The sequence below is a fragment of the Bos grunniens genome, chromosome 11 (assembly GCF_055505025.1).
Source record: "Bos grunniens cultivar Pamir isolate PY7600 chromosome 11, Bosgru_T2T1.0, whole genome shotgun sequence".
Lineage (NCBI taxonomy): Eukaryota > Metazoa > Chordata > Mammalia > Artiodactyla > Bovidae > Bos > Bos grunniens.
In genome coordinates, this window is record NC_141175.1 from 18,740,941 (window position 1) to 18,760,247 (window position 19,307).

The window sequence follows — 19,307 nt, forward strand, 5'->3', positions numbered from 1 at the left end:
TTCTACTGAGTTAGGTTCTTAATGAGTTTAAAGAGTTTTTTATGTTTTGTTGACATGAGTCTACATATTTTAACTATAGTTAATTTCAATGATGAAAAACACTGGCCTTTTAATAAAATACATTATGTCATTATCAGACCATCTGATTATAATGAGTTAACTCAGAAGACAAGCCTTTGGTGAGTACATGTCCTCAATTAGCAGATATAAATGACAATTTCCCTTTGGAGTATAGTTTAAAATTTGCATATTTGTGTGTGTTTATTTACATACATGGGCTCCCTAGGTGGCTTAGTGAAAGTGAAGTCGCTCAGTCGTGTCTGACTCTTAGCGACCCCATGGACTATAGCCCACCAGACCCTCCATCCATGGGATTTTCCAGGCAAGAGTACTGGAGTGGGGTGCCATTGCCTTCTCCGTTAACAGCAGCTAGGCATATTATATTTACTTGGAGCTGGCATACTTGGTGACAGCCTTAGTGCCCTCGGACATGGCTTGCTTGGCCAGCTCCCCAGGTAGCAGCAAGCGCACGGCGATCTGGATCTCCCTGGAGGTGATAGTTGAGCGCTTGTTGTAATGCACCATGTGCGATGCCTCGCCAGCGATGTGCTCGAAAACGTCGTTGACGAAGAAGTTCATGATTCCCATGGCCTTGGACGAGATACCGGTGTCCTGATGGACTTGCTGCAGCACCTTGTACACGTACACGGAGTAGCTCTCCTTGCGGCTGCGCTTGCGCTTCTTGCCGTCCTTCTTCTGGGCCTTGGTCAAAGCTTTTTTAGAGCCCTTTTTAGGGCCAGGAGCAGACTTAGCCGATGCCCTAGGTGGCTTAGTGGTAAATAATCTGACTGCCAACGCAGGAGATGCAAGAGACACAGGTTTGATCCCTGGGCTGGAAAGATCCCCTAGAGTAGTAAATGGCAACCAACTTCAGTACTCTTGTCTGGAAAATCCCATGGAGAGAGGAGTCTGGCAGGGTACAGTCCATGGAGTCACAAAGAGTAGGACATGACTTAGCAACTAAGCACACACTCACAACATGCACTTATATACACACACCCACACATGAACAGACACATAGACACACACAAAACACTTCCTAAAGTAAAGGACAGTGAGGCTCATCTCTTCTGACCCCCTGCTCCCATCCTGGTGCCTCCTAGCAAGACCTTGCAGTCCCTTCCAAAGGTCCCTGTAACCAGTCTCTCCTCTCCATGCATCCTGCATGCTGACCTCAGGCTCCTTTCCCAAAACATCAATTTTGCTAACTCTCCAAATGAGAACAATGCTTACACCTCTGCGTTTCCTGGCATGTAAGGTAAAGATTCCTAACCCAGCCCCTCCATCCTACTTGACCTAAGCTATCTTCCTGGACAAACCTGCTTCTGCTGGCCCATGTGAATGAAGCCTAAGGGCCTCCAAAGCAGTCTAGTACATGGCAGCTGTGTGACACACGGGAGGTCACTTAATTCAATGAAAGCTCAATTTCTTCTTCTGTAAAATGAGGACAAACACAGCACCTAACTCATGGGTTCACAGGGTCTATGTGGGGATGAAGCAAGGTGATACTTTGTCAACATTTAGTACAATGTCTACGTGGTAAACAATCACTAAACATGTGTTGTTGTTTATGTGCCTAGTATTGCTGGAATTATCATCTCATTATAGCCAAATTGTTCATCTTGTTAATCCTCAAATACTGGTGGAGCGATTTTTCTTTTGTCTACACTCCCTTGCACCTTTGCATAGGTGTCTTCTGCAGTTGTCTGTATGATGACATGGAATTCTATCATCTTCAGAATTTCTGCACTTTGATAACACTTCTTTCATTAGTACTTATGCCTCACAGTTCCTTGTACAAATATATTTTCTCTATTGTTCCTGTGCTGCCTGAGAGAAAGAGCAGAATACTAGTCATCTTTTTTTCTTTCCAGTATCCAATTCCCAGGCCAAAAAAAACAGGTGTTCAAACCGTGTTTGTTGAGCATTTCCTATCCTTATTTTCTCTTCCTAAAACCCTTATTTAAAAAATTTATTTGAAACATGTATAATATCATGTATGAAATGAGTCGCCAGTCCAGGTTCGATACACGATACTGGATGCTTGGGGCTGGTGCACTGGGACGACCCAGAGGGAGGGTATGGGGAGGAAGGAGGGAGGAGGGTTCAGGATGGGGAGCATGGGTATACCTGTTGCGGATTCATTTTGATGTTTGGCAAAACTAATACAATATTGTAAAGTTGAAAAATAAAATTAAATTAAAAAAAGAAAAAAAAAGAGAGAAAAAATGCACTGTAAAAAAAAAATTTTATTTGTAACCCTATAAAACCATCACCCACACTACCAGTCTAGTTGCTGCCCTTTCCAGTTCCCCCTCCACAATACACTCTCTGAACCTGTCTTTCCCCACCTCTCCATTTTGCCAAACCACTCAAGGTACAGAGCGTCAGGTTTTTATTCTGTCTAATTGTTTCTCTAGAAGGAATGCTCCCAGCCATCGTGTTTTCTTCCTTTAAAATTCCAGCGAGAGAAGCAAGTGGGGCAGATAAGCCCTTGACACTCTTCTCAAGTCAGAGTTGGGGAGGGGGGTGTGGAGGGGAGAAGTAAAGCATAGAATCCCACCGTATCAGAATTTTGAGTCAGTCTAAAAGTTCATTTGGGTTTTTTTAGAGCATTTTATGAAAAATCCAAATGAACTTTTTGATCAACCCAACATAGACCTCTACTGTGGTTTGCAGCATTATCATTCATCCAGATTATGCCCAGGGATAGACCCCATGCATAAATATAAACGATTCCACACATCTAACTTTAATGTCTTTAAGGATTACTTCTCCCATCATTCTTTTCCTGGTCTGAGACAAGTCGTATAATATGAAGTGTCATGTTCTGTCTCATGTCACTCACAATCACCATCACTAGATTATTCTGATTAATTCCATAAGATGGCACAGTCAATTCAATGAGCAATGCTTAGAGTCAAGGTCCAGGGTACAACTCAGAGCTGACATCCTTCTGCAGTATATGCTCAGATGTCATGGAGCTGAGATCCTTCAGCCGGGCTGAGAAGGGTGTTCCTCAGAATCTCAGCTACATGCTCTATTTACTCTCATATGCCAAATGATATGTGTCACAGGGGAAAAATCAGACATCATATATTATCTATTTTTTAAAATCTATTATGTTAAGAGGAAAAAGAAGAGACAAGATGATGTAAAAGAGGGTAGCTCTATGCAAATGAGGTCACGATTATGTGCATAAATTACTGGAGCTCATTACTCAGGAGTTTCAATCTACCTCTGCTCTGTGACTATGCGTGTCAGAATCCAGTGCAGGAAAGAGAAACTACTCCAGGTATTTGAAACAAAAACACTAATATGAGGAATTCGGTCCTTAGCATTGACCAGACCAGAGAGGGATAGAAGTAGGGGAACTGCCTTCCAAATCTCATACACTCAATATTTTATTATCATGTCGTAACATTCTGCATGGATCCTGTGCTAAGGTTAAGAACTATATCTGTTTTCTTTTTATTGTTTTTTCTTATCAGGCATATATACATATGTATATGAAAATAAAAGTACAACAGCTCTAAAATATTATGAGGAAATATTATTTTGCTCCTTAGGGTAAATACGGTTTGTCACAGCACTGCAGTAAATACAGGACAAAATCTAATATCAGCGGCTCTTTCCTGGGACCACAGGCTCATCGTTTCCACCCTCTGCCAACACTCCCCACTTAACAGTAGTAGGCATACCTAGGGATGTGGTAACAGCGAGCAAACATGCCATGAAGAGAGGCTAGCCAGCTAAAGGCCTTTCTTTCCTTTTGAAGAGGCAAGACTCACAGTAGGCAATGTTCACACCGTCAAGATTGAGAAAAGCCAGGAGACTCATCTCTGTGGTGGAAAATAAATGTAAGGCTTTCTGAACTGTCCCAGAACTTTAGTCAGGAGGAAGAAAATCTAGCGTCCTGGCTCTTTCTGATACTGAGAAGTCTTGTAGGTGGCTCAGCTGTCCCCCTGGGACAGAAGAGAAATGAGTTTCAGGTGCCACTTCCTTCTCACCTACGGGTAGTTGATCCTGAAAACTCCCCAGGCTGGGTAGGTTTATCAGAGAAGGCTCTGTCTAGGACCACTCTGCCCCAGACACAGACCTCAACACTCCAGCCCACATTCCCCATGTGGACAAGGGTGTTCCAATCCCTGCTGCTGATGTTGCCTTCTTAGATGTTATGTCCAAGTGTAAAATTCATCCCTTCGAAAGGAAATGAAAGCCTCTAGCATAATTCCTTCCATCCAGACTGCCTAAAACAGATCATCTGGATTATCCTGGAGAGGTGGTCTACCTGGTTGGACTCGTGGATGTTGCAGCTGGAGGAAAAAGCGTCACACCAAGACTCATGAGGACACTGAAACAAAGGAGGTAGGAGTGAGCAGAGCTGAGAACTGAGGTCCACAGGAGAAGCTTAGCCACAAAAGAGGAGGGCCTTAATTTGGTGTTCAAACTGAGAGACAGAAGGCAGTTATGAAGCCACAGATTTCAGTTGGCAATACTTTCGAGCAATAATACAATTTACAACAGAGGGGCTTGAACTCCATTAGGTGCCCTGGTCATAGGTGCCCATGCCCCTGTGGCAGCCTTGTTGTTGTTGTTTTTGAGTCACTAAGTCACACCCCACGCTTTGTAACCCCATGGACTAGCATACACCGAGCTTCCTTGTCCTTTGTTATCTCCTGGAGTTTGCTCAAATTCATGTCCATGGAGTCAGTGATGTCATTCTACCATCTCATCCTCTGGTGCCCCTTTCTCCTTTTGCCTTCCATCTTTCCCAGCATCAGAGTCGCAGCCTGCAGGGTCCCAAGTATTGCTGCAGCTTTGGGATGAGCACCACAGGCCTCTGTTATGTTCTATTTTAGCTTCCCTGTCAATGCAAGAAATGAAAACCAGACATACACAAATGCAGAGGCAGTTAGTTTCTCTGGTGATGGTGTAGCTGTTGTTCCTTATCCTCACCATCATCCATTGACCTGAATAAGAAATTCAGGTTTTATCATAACCTTTCTTTCATCCTTTCTTCTCCCTCAGCTCCTACAACACCAAATTGGCTCCCAAGTCTCTCAACTCTAACTCCTTAACTTCTCTCAAATTGCATTCCTCTTCCCAAACACCGCTGTGACTGCCTGGGGTCAGGCAGTCCTCATTCTAACCAGATTTATGGTAAACACGTCTCCTACACTCTCAGCATGGATGCTCACTCCCCTCCATCTAAATTCCACATTAAGCCACTGGTCATGTAACCTATAGATCTGGTCATTCTCCCAGATTGAAACTTCCCCATGGCTCCCCACTGCTTCTAAGATTTGCTTAAACTACTGATCTGGACCACAGTCTTCATCATGGGCTCCTAGGACCATTTCTTATCTCAGCTCTTATTACATGCCAACAGTATCCTTTGGTTGAGTCACATTAGCCAACTTGGAATTTCTCAATGGACCACGTGTCTCATGCATCAGAACTTGGGGAAAATAGTTCCTGTAGCCTGAAATACACCTCCACTGCCTCACTCCTTTCTTGAGACTATTTATCCTGTCCTTCACATTGCCACTCAAGGGTTACCTCCTTCTGGAAGCAGTCCCAGAGTAGGATAGGAACCTGGATCCAAATAATTCCTCAACAACATGAAAGGACTTATTGCTTGAACAGTCATTATGGATCTTCTAGGTTAAAATAGACTCCTCTCCTTTTGGGGGCAGAAATGGTATCTCATTAATTTGTGAGTCCTCAGAATTTAATTCAGTGCCTGGCTCAACAAATGATTATTGAATGCATGAATGAATAGAGAAAGTAAAAGATGAATACATGAATGAATAAGTAAGTAACTGGGAAAGGAATAAGTTAAAATGAGGAGCAATGCAGCATAACCTTTTTGACCGAATCTGCAGTTGATTATCTGTTGCATATAAATACTGTAACCATGTTCTTCTAACTGTCTGCCTTTTCCCTGGGAAGCTTCACCTACTTCCTTGGTTTCCTTTCTTCTATGTATGTTTTCCTCTAATAGCTCCTGTGTAAAGATGATAGAGATGCACCTATTTTGACAGATAAGGAAAATTAAGCTTGGAGAACTTAAGTAAATTTCCCAAGAACTTACTAAAGTAGCAAGACTAGGATCATTTTTTTTTTTAAATTGGGATATAGTGCTTTACAATGTCATGTTAGTTTCCACTGTATAATGAAGTAAATCAGCTATATGTATGCATATATCCTCTCCCTCTTGGACCTCCCTCCCAGCCTTGTATGTATGAACCACAGCTTTCTTATCCATTCATCTGTCAGTGGACATTTAGGTTGCTTCCATGACCTGGCTCTTGTACATAGTGCTGCAATGAACACTGGGGACTAAGATCTTAATCCCATTGTTTGGCCCCAAACCTTCCCCTTTCCTACAGTATGGCAGGGTGAGCCTGGATGTGTGGGTACCATGTGGGATAACAGTGGGAATTAGCCTGACATAACTACTTTGACTACCCACCCCAAGTTCCCTGTTCTCTATTATTTCCAGTTTACCTTACCTGAACTTCTACTTTTATGGTTTGAAAACACATATAAATCCTCTGGAAGGCAACAATTAAACCATTCATCACATTAAAGATCACAATAGTTAATTCCGAGAAGCAGGCTTCTTAGATTATCATGCCTCTGTGGGATTTTTAGGAATTTGTCTATGTGATCTGGTTCCCAGGTAATACACATAAAGCATTAAACAGTTATGTTACAGCTGACCTTCTCTGCTCTTGAAAGGAATCTGTGAGAATGACTGGGTTTGAATCACTGGATTCAAAAGTCAAAATCCCAAAGCAAAAGGTCTGCATAATAGTCTCTGTAAACTTTTGGTATTCTTCACAGTCTTTGGGAAGCTTACCATATATCATGTCCAACAGATAAGGGATTTGCTGAACATTCTAAACCGTGTTCATGGAACTTGTCCTGAGATGTGCTTCAACTACGACAATGCTTTCACCTCTCTTCTAATATAGAATACTACAGTTTTACCCTTAAAATGTTGTAACTATGCTTTTCCTAAAACAAATCATGCCAATAAATATTTTCACATATTGCTCGTAGGTGTATAACTGGATTCAACTCTTACGGAAAACAACTTGGAATATGTTCCCTGGTGGCTCAGCAGTAAAGAATCTACTGGCCAATGCAGGAGACGTGGGTTTGATCCCTGGGTTGGGAAGATCCTCTGGAGAAGAAAATGGCAACCCACTCCAGTATTCTTGCCTGGAGAACCCCATTGTCAGAGGAGCCTGGTGAGCTACAGTCTATGGGGTTGCAAAGAGTTGGACATGACTTCGGGACTAAACAACAACATCAGGAACCATAAAAATCCCCTCTTGGTACAATGATAGCACTTCTTTGACTTTATCTTGAGAAAATTACCCAAGAGATATAGAGAGAAAACCTTGATATCAAAGATAATCCTCATGACTTTATTTATAAAAAGTATCAAAAATAATCAACAAAAGAGTCAACTACATGGTGATATCTATTTTGGTGTTTATATAATGACATGAAACAAGGAACTAATAAGCTAAGTAAAAAGGGATACTAAATTATAGATAAGAGGTGATGACAACTGTGAAAAATAAATGTGCACTGAGAAAGATTTAATTAAACTAAATCAAAATGTAGTAGTGTTTGGATAGCACAATCAATTTTTCAACATTTTTATGTTTAATAGATTTTACACTATAGCCATGCTTGTTTTTACAATTGAGAAAAAGAAATCTTTATTTTTTTTAAAGAGTTTTTTCTTCTCAGTGTTAGAGTCAAAAAAAAAAAATGGTAGAAATGTAGGAATACTAGGGATATTCTTATAAATAAGAATCAAGAAAAAGTCTTTGAGATACATTTGGTTGGCCAAAAAGTTCACTTGTGGTCTTCATAATCTCTCATGGAAAATCCCTAATGAACATTTTGTCCAGCTCAATATTTTGAAAGGGTTTCCCAGGTGGCTCAGTGGATAAAGAACCTGCCTGAAAGGCAGGAGACGCCAGAGACATGGGTTCAATTCCTGGGTTGGAAAGATCCCCTGGAGGAGGGCATGGCAACCCCTTCCAGTATTCTTGCCTGGAGAATCCCCATGGACAGAGGAGCCTGGCGGGCTACAATCACAAAGAGTCGGACAGAACTGAGACAACTTGGCACGCACACAGGCAATATTTCAAAAGACATTAAGGTAAGAAAGTTTAGTAGCATGGGAACATGGAGAAGTAGCCAGATGTTGGAAAGTCCTAGAACGACCACCAAGATACTCTTGACATGGCCAGGAAAGGGAGGAATGTAGACAATGATCCCTCCCCACAGAAATCTTAAAGCTCAATTTACACTGACTTCTAAAATAGAGAGCCTGTGGAGTAGAATAAAGTTACAGAGAACAGGGGTATGTCTAACAAATAGATAATTAGGCTCTTCTAAGGAGAAGGAAGGTGTGATATTCACAACTAGCTTTAAAAATAGTGATCTTTACGTCCCTGGGAGTGTCAGAGTCACAGGAGACTAGGTGATACCTTGGCAGCCGTATTAGACGGGTAAATATAGAGCAAGCCTCTAAAAGCTGTGATCCAATAAATGTGTGTTTCAGAAGACAATTCCCAAGCATGTCTAGTCTACCCTGGTGTGAAGTCAGAGCTGCAGGGTGTGTGAAAAGACCTAAATGTCAGCCCCTCAGAGCCTTAGGACTCCAGAGTCCAAGAGGCTGGAGATGCTGCTATTCAAGAGTGAGATCAGCCATTTCACACAGCCAGTTCAGACCAGGCATGCTCCCAAGACAACAGTGACTAAGGCAGCAGTAATGCTGAAATCATGCTGGCACCCCGGTAGAAGGCAAGATGCCCCTTGGACATGTTGAAGGCTGGATGATAGGGCGGATATAATAGATTTGGGATGGTTTATAAGTGCACCAAAAACCTCTCTGGTGTGACTCAACAACACATCACTTTAAACACATTTGCCTGTAAATAACGTCACAGCTCACTTCTTATGCTATACAGTGGGTTCTTAATTAGTTATCCATTTTATACATAGAAGTGTATATTATACATAGACCCTGATGTGTATATATATGTGTGTGTGTGTGTATACACACACACACATATACATATGTATATGCATACATATACAAATATACATGTATACATATATACATGTATGCTGCTGCTGCTGCTAAGTCGCTTCAGTCGTGTCCGACTCTGTGCGACCCCACAGACAGCAGCCCACCAGGCTCCCCCGTCCCTGGGATTCTCCAGGCAAGAACACTGGAGTGGGTTGCCATTTCCTTCTCCAATGTATACATATATGTAAACATAGACCCTATACATATACATAGACTCTGAGGCTGGGAAAGATTGAAGGCGGGAGGAGAAGGGGACGACAGAGGATGAGATGGTTGGATGGCATCACCAACTCGATGGACATGAGTTTGGTTAGCTACGGGAGTTGGTGATGGACAGGGCAGCCTGGCATGCTGCAGTCCATGGGGTTGTAAAGCGTCAGACACAACTTAGTGACTGAACTGAACTGAGTATATATATATGTTAATCCCAATCTCCCAATTCCTTAATAAAAACAAGGTTGCTGATTTTGTACGTGACCCAATTGTTACCAATATTTTTTATATATTGTTGGATGAAGACAGACTAGAATATTTCATGACTTTGAAAACTTCAGATGACACTAGGTGGAGAGAGATCACCAAGACATTGTTGGATAAAGATTTTAAAAGGCTCTGGCCTTTCTGGGAAATATGAGTCAAAGTTAACCAGATGAAAATAACTATGTGTAAAGAACCAGTCTTGTTTTTGAGTCAGTAAGTAACATGCCCAAGGATGAAAGAATCTAGTTCAGTGGGGAAACAAGGCTCAGAAGTTAGAGATGAGCTCACCTGGGCAGAGACAATCGGATGCCAGTGCTTAGTACTCGTGGCAGAGGGAATATTAACCCCAAGATATCACACTGGGCAAACCACACCTGGATCTGCATTCTGCATTGGGACCAACATTTTATAAAGAAATTTAAAAGTTGAAGCATATCCAGTAGAGAAAACGGTGATGGTGAAGATCTTGGAAACCATTTTCTTCATTCCATATGAAGAAAAAGTGAAGGAATAAGGAATGTTCCCTTTGGAAAACTCAAGATTTGGGAGCAATGTTAGCACTGTTGTCAAACCTATGAAACGCTCTAATGAAAAGAATCATTCAGTTCATTCTTTGCTGTTCCAGAGAGTAAAATCGAGGTCAAGGGGAAGAAAAAAACAAATAAGCTATATGAAAATTCTTGAGAGAGTCCCTTGGACAGCAAGGAGATCAAACCAGTCAATCCTAAAGGAAATCCACCCTGAATATTCATTGAAGGACTGATGTTGAAGCTGAAACCCCAGTACTTTGGCCACCTGATGCCAAGAGCTGACTCATTGGAAAAAAACCCTGGTGCTAGGAAAGATTGAAGGCAAAAGGCAAAGAGAGTGGCAGAGGATGAGATTGTTAGATAGAACCACCAACGCAATGGACATGAATCTGGGCAAACTCCAGGAGGTAGTGTAGGACAGAGGAGCACAGATTGCTGCAGTTCGTTGGTTGCAAGGAGTCAGACACGACTTAGTGACTGAACAGTAACACAGTGCCTGTAATAAGGGCATTTATCTATTATCATCTCCAGCCCGCCTCCACCTGGAGCCCACCTACATATGCCCAGTTCTAGTCTTAAGGACTAAGCCCTCTGCCACTCCTCTGGGCCTAGGTCATTATGGCCCTTCCCAGAATGACCTCTCTTATTTTTCTACCTGATAACTTCTATTTATTATTGTGGACTCTGTTATCTCCTCCTCTGTGGAATCTTGGCTCTAACATCTCTCGTATTGCAAAGACTTGGGCTCCATGTACTTCTCAGTCCCTTGTGTTCTCCATCAGAGCAACCTCACTGGTGGATTAACACTATACACCTCTGCTCATTCACTGGGCTACGAGTAGGTGTTACTGACTTTTTATCTCCAGCAACAGAGTCTTCTGCTCAGTATTCTGTAATAACCTAAGTGGGAAAAGAATTTGAAAAAGAATAGATGCATTTTTAGGTATAACGGAATCACTTTGCTGCACACCAGAAACTAACACAATATTGTTAATCAACTATACTTCAATAAAAATTAAAAGAAATGCAAGGAAAGGCAGAGAAAAAGAGTTAGTCTAGGATCCAAAACTAATTTACTTACACTTTCCAGGTGTGAACTAAATCAGGAATGAGACCCAAACTAGAAGCTTCACTCTTAGAAAAGGTTTTTACGGCATGACTGATGGAATGCTTTTACAAGAAATAGATCTAGAGATGAGAAGTCAGTCTACTGTACTGCTGTGAACTCTGGCTACATGAAAACCACATGGTAAATTGCCAGTGAACTCTTGGTAGGCTATCCAAAGAGAAAGAATAGAAATGTGTTCCTTAGAGTTCAGCAGTGGCCCCTGTAGCAGAAGAAACACAATCGTGATCATCTTTTTTCTTTAATTCTTTTATTTGATTGCTGATATTTCTAAGATAAACTAGGAACTTTGTACTTAAAGTTGATTTGTCCTGGACCAGTAGTATTTTATCATATATAAAAATAATATTATGAAAGCTGAAATTATCCTAATCAGGAACATAAAATGAAGACATTAAAGTTGAGAGCTGAATTGTATCGTGTTTCACTGGGAATGTGTAATGACAAATCATACTTTCTCATGAAAGTAGTTATGTATTACTTATTTTTTAAAAACGAGTCATGGAATAACAAAGCTGAGGTGTCATTAAACATACTATGTTGTGGTTTTGCAAATCTCCAGACTTGGAATTATTTGCCAATTGCCCTATCCTGCAAGGCCACCGGACAACAGAAGACAAATGGAATTATGCTTGTATTTCAACAGAACATACTTAAAAAATAGTCATATTTCTCCAAAGAAGATACACAAAGGGCCAGTGAGCACATGAAAATATACTCAACATCATTAGTCATTCAGATCAGATCAGTCACTCAGTCCTGTCCGACTCTTTGCGACCCCATGAATTGCGGCACGCCAGGCCTCCCTGTCCATCACCAACTCCCGGAGTACAATCAGACTCACATCCATTGAGTAGGTGATGCCATCCAGCCATCTCATCCTCTGTCATCCCCTTCTCCTCTTGCCTCCCAATCCCTCCCAGCATCAGAGTCTTTTCCAATGAGTCAACTCTTCGCATGAGGTGGCCAAAGTACTGGAGTTTCAGCTTTAGAATCATTCCTTCCAAAGAAATCCCAGGGCTGATCTCCATCAGAATGGACTGGTTGAATCTCCTTGCAGTCCAAGGGACTCTCAAGAGTCTTCTCCAACACCACAGTTCAAAAGCATCAATTCTTCAGTGCTCAGCCTTCTTCACAGTCCAACTCTCACATCCATATATGACTACAGGAAAAACCATAGCCTTGACTAGACGGACCTTTGTTGGCAAAGTAATGTCTCTGCTTTTGAATATGCTATCTAGGTTGGTCATAACTTTCCTTCCAAGGAGTAAGCGTCTTTTAATTTCATGGCTGCAGTCACCATCTGCAGTGATTTTGGAGCCCAGAAAAATAAAGTCTGACACTGTTTCCACTGTTTCCCCATCTATTTCCCATGAAGTGGTGGGACCGGATGCCATGATCTTCGTTTTCTGAATGTTGAGCTTTAAGCCAACTTTTTCACTCTCTTCTTTCACCTTCATCAAGAGGCTTTTTAAGTTCCTCTTCACTTTCTGCCATAAGGGTGGTATCATTTGCATATCTGAGGTTATTGATATTTCTCCCGGCAATCTTGATTCCAGCTTGTGTTTCTTCCAGTCCAGCGTTTCTCATGATGTACTCTGCATATAAGTTAAATAAGCAGGGTGACAATATACAGCCTTGACGTACTCCTTTTCCTATTTGGAACCAGTCTGTTGTTCCATGTCCAGTTCTAACTGTTGCTTCCTGACCTGCATACAGATTTCTCAAGAGACAGATCAGGTGGTCTGGTATTCCCATCTCTTTCAGAATTTCCCACAGTCTATTGTGATCCACACAGTCAAAGGCTTTGGCATAGTCAATAAAGCAGAAATAGATGTTTTTCTGGAACTCTCTTGCTTTTTCCATGATCCAGTGGATGTTGGCAATTTGATCTCTGGTTCCTCTGCCTTTTCTAAAACCAGCTTGAACATCAGGAAGTTCATGATTCACATATTGCTGAAGCCTGGCTTGGAGAATTTTGAGCATTACTTTACTAGCGTGTGAGATGAGTGCAATTGTGTGGTTGATTGAACATTCTTTGGCATTGCCTTTCTTTGGGATTGGAATGAAAATTGACCTTTTCCAGTCCTGTGGCCACTGCTGAGTTTTCCAAATTGGCTGGCATATTGAGTACAGCACTTTCACAGCATCATCTTTCAGGATTTGGAATAGCTCAACTGGAATTCCATCACCTCCACTAGCTTTGTTCATAGTGATGCTTTCCAAGGCCCACTTGACTTCACATTCCAGAATGTCTGGCTGTAGGTCAGTGATCGCACCATCGTGATTATCTTGGTTGTGAAGATCTTTTTTGTACAGTTCTTCTGTGTATTCTTGCCACCTCTTCTTAATATCTTCTGCTTCTGTTAGGTCCATACCAGTTCTGTCCTTTATCGAGCCCATCTTTGCATGAAATGTTCCTTTGGTATCTCTGATTTTCTTGAAGAGATCTCTAGTCTTTCCCATTCCGTTGTTTTCCTCTATTTCTTTGCATTGATCACTGAGGAAGGCTTTCTTATCTCTCCTTGCTATTCTTTGGAACTCTGCATTCAGATTAGTCATTAGGATAATAAAAATAAAAACCTCAATTAAATATCACTTTGCACCCCACTAGGATGCCTATGAGAGAAGGCAATGGCACCCCACTCCAGTACTTTTGCCTAGAAAATCCCATGGATGGAGGAGCCTGGTAGGCTGCAGTCCATGGGGTCGCTAAGAATCAGACACGACTGAGCGACTTCACTTTCACTTTTCACTTTCATGCATTGGAGAAGGAAATGGCAACCCACTCCAGTGTTCTTGCCTGGAGAATCCCAGGGACGGGGAAGCCTGGTGGGCTGCTGTCTATGGGGTCGCACAGAGTCGGACACGACTGAAGTGAGCAGCAGCAGCAGCAGCAGCAGGATGCCTATAATCAAAAAGATAGATTGACAATTGTTGGCAATGATGTGGAGAAACTAGAACCCTCACACACTCCTGGGCTTCCCTGGTAGCTCAGTTGGTAAAGAATCCTCCTGCAAAGCAGGAGACCCCAATTTGATTTCTAGGTCAGGAAGATCCACTGGAGAAGAGAAAGGCTACCCACTCTAGTATTCCTGGGCTTCCCTGGTGGCTCAGATGGTAAAGAATCTGTCTGCAATGCAGGAGACCTTGTTTCGATCCCTGGGTTGGAACAGCTGTCCACTCCAGTGTTCTGACCTGGAGAATTCCATGGACTGTATAGTCCGTGGGGTCACAAAGAGTCCGACAAGACCAAGTGACTTTCACTTTCACACACTCCTGGTGGGAACGTCATGGTGTTGTATCCTGCTTTAGGAGACAGTCCAGCAGTTCCTCAAATGATTACACAGACAGCTACCATTTAAGCCAGCAATTCCACCCCTAAGTATATACCCAAGAGAAATGAAAATGTAAATCACAAAATCCTTGTATACCAATGTTCATAGCAACTTTATTTATGATAGCTCAAATGTGGAAAGAATCCAACTGACCATCAACTGACAAATGGATAAACAAAATGTGGTCTATCCATATGATGAAATATTATTCAATTATAAAAATAGAAGAAGTATTGGTGCATCTATAATACGAATAAACATTGAAAATATTATGCTCAGTGGAAGAAGCCAGTCACAAAAGACCACATATTATATGATTCCTTTTATATGAAATTTCCAGAATAGGCGAATCAAAAAGGACAGAAAGTAGATCAGTGGTTGGCTTGAGTTGAACACAGGAATGAAATGACATGGGGAGAGATAGCTAAAGGGAAAGAGTTTCTTTCAGGTTTAATGAAAATGTTCTAATATTGGTTTGGGTGATGGTTCCATAACTGTGAACACACTAGAGATCATTGAACTGTATACTTTAAATGGGTGAATTGTATGGTGTGTGAATATATCTCAATAAAAGTATAACAAAAAGATCATTAGAAAGCTACAGCAAGAATAAACTTAATAAGGTATTTTTCAAGTATTACAACTGGTGGATTTTTAGAAGATAAGATATAGGAGAGATGTGACTCTACAGTGAAGGCCCTAAACAACTTTTCTGAAAGTATGATCTTAACGTCTAAGAAACTGGACAAGGGTTTCCACTGGAAAATGTCCAACTTGTCTACTTCCTTACATCTGTCTTTTGGGAAGAGAAATGCTTTCTTAGTTGAGAGAATAATGATTAGTCATCAACAATGTTTTGGTGGCAACTCCTGTGGTATAAAGAGGATGCATGGCCCTTAGTTTTTTCAAAGTCCGAAGTAGATGAAAATTCCCCCAGACTACACTCCTGAATTTTTCCGATTTTGTCATTCGTCTTTGAAGAATACTTCTTTAAAGTAGCAGTGTCACTATAAAAGTCTATGCTTTGATTGATACTGTTAAGGCAGACCCATAATTCACTTAGAGTATCAATTATCACTAATATCTAGGATTCTTTACTGTGGTTCTTAGAACCTGTGTCCCTGCTGTTTCCCCACCTAATCCCCCTGAGCTGAGAATATAAGACTATCAGAGCTGCCTGTCCAGCCCCTCAAGGTGGCCCCTGTTCTTGGCAGTGGCTACACGGGGTAGCTCTCAGTTCATTTCATGCATTTACTTGTTTAATTCCCCAAAGAACCCATCCTCTCCAGAGAAGAAACACACACACACTTTAGTATGTTTCAGAGCATCGTTCTCTCCTCAGCTTCTCAGAATAGATACCTGCACATAGCCTAGTGTATCCGACATCTGTCTGTCATCTTTCACCCTAAGAAAAATGTTTTCGGTGCACACCAGATTGAAGAATGAAACAAGTTTTAGATCCAACTCCCTTCTCATTACCAACAAGAAATCTTATCTAAGGTTCTCGATAAACAAGGAGGCATGAGAGCTTTAGAGATGAATAAAGTTTGCAGAAAGTGAATAACTTCAAAGACCCAGATGGTAGCTTCCTCCACCCCCACTCACATCCCTTGTTGACTGAGCTGACAGAGCCTACAAATATATAGGTGGGCTTCCCAGGCGACTCAGTGGTAAAGAATTCACCTGCCAATGCAGGAGATGCAAGAGATGTGGGTCTGATCCCTGGGTCAGGAAGATCCCCTGGAGGAGGAAATGGCAACTCACTTAAGTATTCTTGCCTAGAAAATTCCATGAACAGAGAAGCCTGTCAGGCTACAGTCCATGGGGTTGCAAAGAGTTGGACATGATCGAGCACACACACATACACACAATCTGTACGTAAATAAAGAAAATTATGGTAGCAAATCCGGGATCATGGATTATGCTTATTCTTTTGACATAAAGATTACTCATATGTGAATTTTAAATAGGATACTGTATCTTGATGATAATACCATAATAAGAAAGTACTAGTTTTTTTTTCTGAATCTCTAGCCTAATTAAGAGAATGTGTGAATATCTAACACCTTTACTAAAATTCATATATATGTGCTTATGCATGTCCACCAATCATTGAACTCAAAATCCTGCTTAAACATATTATTAAAATGGGCACTTAACCAGATACACAGGTTGTAAATGAGTTCCTTATTCTCCCCTGTTGAGAACATTAGCAAACATCCCATTGTTAGGCTGGTCTGGGTGGGTTAAAACACACCACAATCTGCTTAGCATAACTAACTAGTCTAACTCTAGTCTTTAAATTTCCAAGAGGTCAGCCATTATTTAGAACTCTGACACACACAAGAGTACATAGTATCGATTTAAGCAGAGATCATTTCAAAGACTAAATCAACTGCAGAATTTGTCAGTTGGACTTTGCATAATTGGCCAAACACTGACAGGATTTGGCCAGTTATGCAAAATTCCTAAACTTTGTCTATTTCTATATCAGATTTCAGCTTTCCTGGGTACAACTGTTTGTACACTGATTTTTTTGTATAATTATTGTTAATGATGCTAAAAGGGTTTTGCTGTTTCAAACTTTGCACACAAACCTAGCAGGCAAAATCTTCCATAAATGTATTCTAAGCTCTTGGCAAACTTTCCCCAGGAGCAAATATTAACTCCAGATAGTGTTTATTAGCTTTTATAAAATAATCACTGTAATAGTGGCATGTAATTGCTAGAGGTAAATGCTTATCTAGGCCACAGATTAATCAAATTTGAGCTCCTTAATAGAACCCAGTCAGAAATAATTTATTTCTCGCACAGTTTACATTTTGAAATAACCACCTGATTTTCCTCTGATTTTGCTTTGCACTCCAACAGTGAATTCATGGCTACACATTGCATCCTGCTTGTGCTGTCAACAGAGAAACGTGGAGAAGTGGATTCTGTGTTGTATAACACAGATAAAGCTGTGGGAGATGGCTTCATTCAGCTTCTTATCCTACATCTCTGAATGTGCCTGTGGGCGTGCATGCTCAGTGACTCGATTGTTTCTGACTCTTTTGTGACCCCATGGAGTAGCCCGCCAGTCTGTCCATGGGATTCTTCAAGCAGAAATTCTGGAGTGGCCATTTCCTCCTCAAGGGAATCTTCCTGACCTAGGGATAAAATCCACATCTCCTGCACTGGCAGGCGGATTCTTTACCATTGAACTACCTGGAGAACCCACCCTACATCCCCAAGACTGATCTAAAACTTAGAGAGAGTTTCCCAATTTAAACAGTGCCGGGAGTTGGTGATGGACAGGGAGGCCTGGCGTGCTGCAATTCATGGGGTCGCAAAGAGTCGGACAGGACTGAGCAACTGAACTGAACTAACTGACGTCTCTGCATTATCGAAGTATTATTGCTACCTCCCTGAATATTAGGAAGTCCATCCTGCTATGAGATAACTGCTGTCCACAAGGCAATCCTGCTAGAAATACCATGTGCGGGTTTATGTGTGGACGTGTTTGCAGTTCCTTCAGGTCAATACCGAGGAGCATGACAGCTGGATCATAATGTAAGAGTACATTTTGCTTCGTAGAAAAGAACCTACCAAACTGTCCTTCAAAGTGGCTATACCATTTGCATTCCTGCCAATAATGAGTAAGGGTTCCCGATGCTCTACATCCTCACCAGTGTTTATCGTTATCAGCGTTCCAGATTGGGGCCATTTTAACAGTCATGTGCGGGTATCTCACTGCTGGTTTAATTTGCATTTCCTGATGACCTTCGATGTGGAGCATCTTTGCACATGCTTATTTGCCATCTGTGTATCTTCTTTGGCGAGGTGTTTGTTAAAAATCTTTGGCCCACTTTAAAATCACATGGTTTGATATTATATTATTGAGTTTTAAGAATTCTTTGTATATTTTGGATAACGGTCCTCTATCAGATATGTCTTTGCAAATATTTTCTCATCACCAGCCAGTTGTGGTTTGTTTCCTAATCCTCTTGATCTTGTCTTCCAGAGAGGAGAGGTTTTTTATTTTAATGCAATCCAGCTTGTCTTCCATAGAGGAGAGGTTTTTTTATTTTAATGCAATCCAGTTATTTCTTTCAAGGATTGTGCCTTTGGTATTGTCGCTAAAGAGGCATCACCATACCTAAAGATCATCTAGGTTTTCACCTATGTTATCTTCTAGGATGTTTCTAGTTTTGATGTTTAGATACTTGATCCATTTTGAGTTAATATTTGTGCCGAGCATACGGTCTTCATCTAGATCCATTTTTATCTTGCATGTGAGGAGTTCCATTTTTCCAGCACCATTTATCAAAAGGGACTATCTTGGCCCTGTTGTTTTTCTTTGCTCCATTGTCAAAGCTCATTTGATGGCTTGTATGTATGTGAGTCTCCTTCTGGACTTGCTCTTCTGTTCCACTGATCTTCTTTCTTCTTTGTCTGATAACAACTTGTCCTGATTACTGTAGCTTCCCGGTAATTCTTGAAATGAGTGGTATTAGTCCTCCAGCTTCTTTCTTCTCCAATATCATGTTGACTATTCTGGGCCTTTTACCTCTACATATAATCTTTAGGGGAGACGGCAATGGCACCCCACTCCAGTACTCTTGCCTGGAAAATCCCATGGACAGAGGAGACTGGTGGGCTGCAGT

The 19,307-nt window shown here is 41.4% G+C and overlaps 1 protein-coding gene across 1 annotated transcript; it reads right to left on the reverse strand.

Moving 5' to 3' along the window:
- Positions 1-444: 444 nt before the first annotated feature.
- LOC147362675 (histone H2B type 1-H-like) lies at positions 445-1,397 on the reverse strand. Its single transcript, XM_086328365.1, has 2 exons — positions 1,380-1,397; positions 445-828 (listed from the first exon to the last, which is right to left on the reverse strand). Exons 1-2 carry the CDS (start codon positions 1,395-1,397, stop codon positions 445-447), a joined length of 402 nt encoding a protein of 133 aa, XP_086184491.1.
- Positions 1,398-19,307: the final 17,910 nt, after the last annotated feature.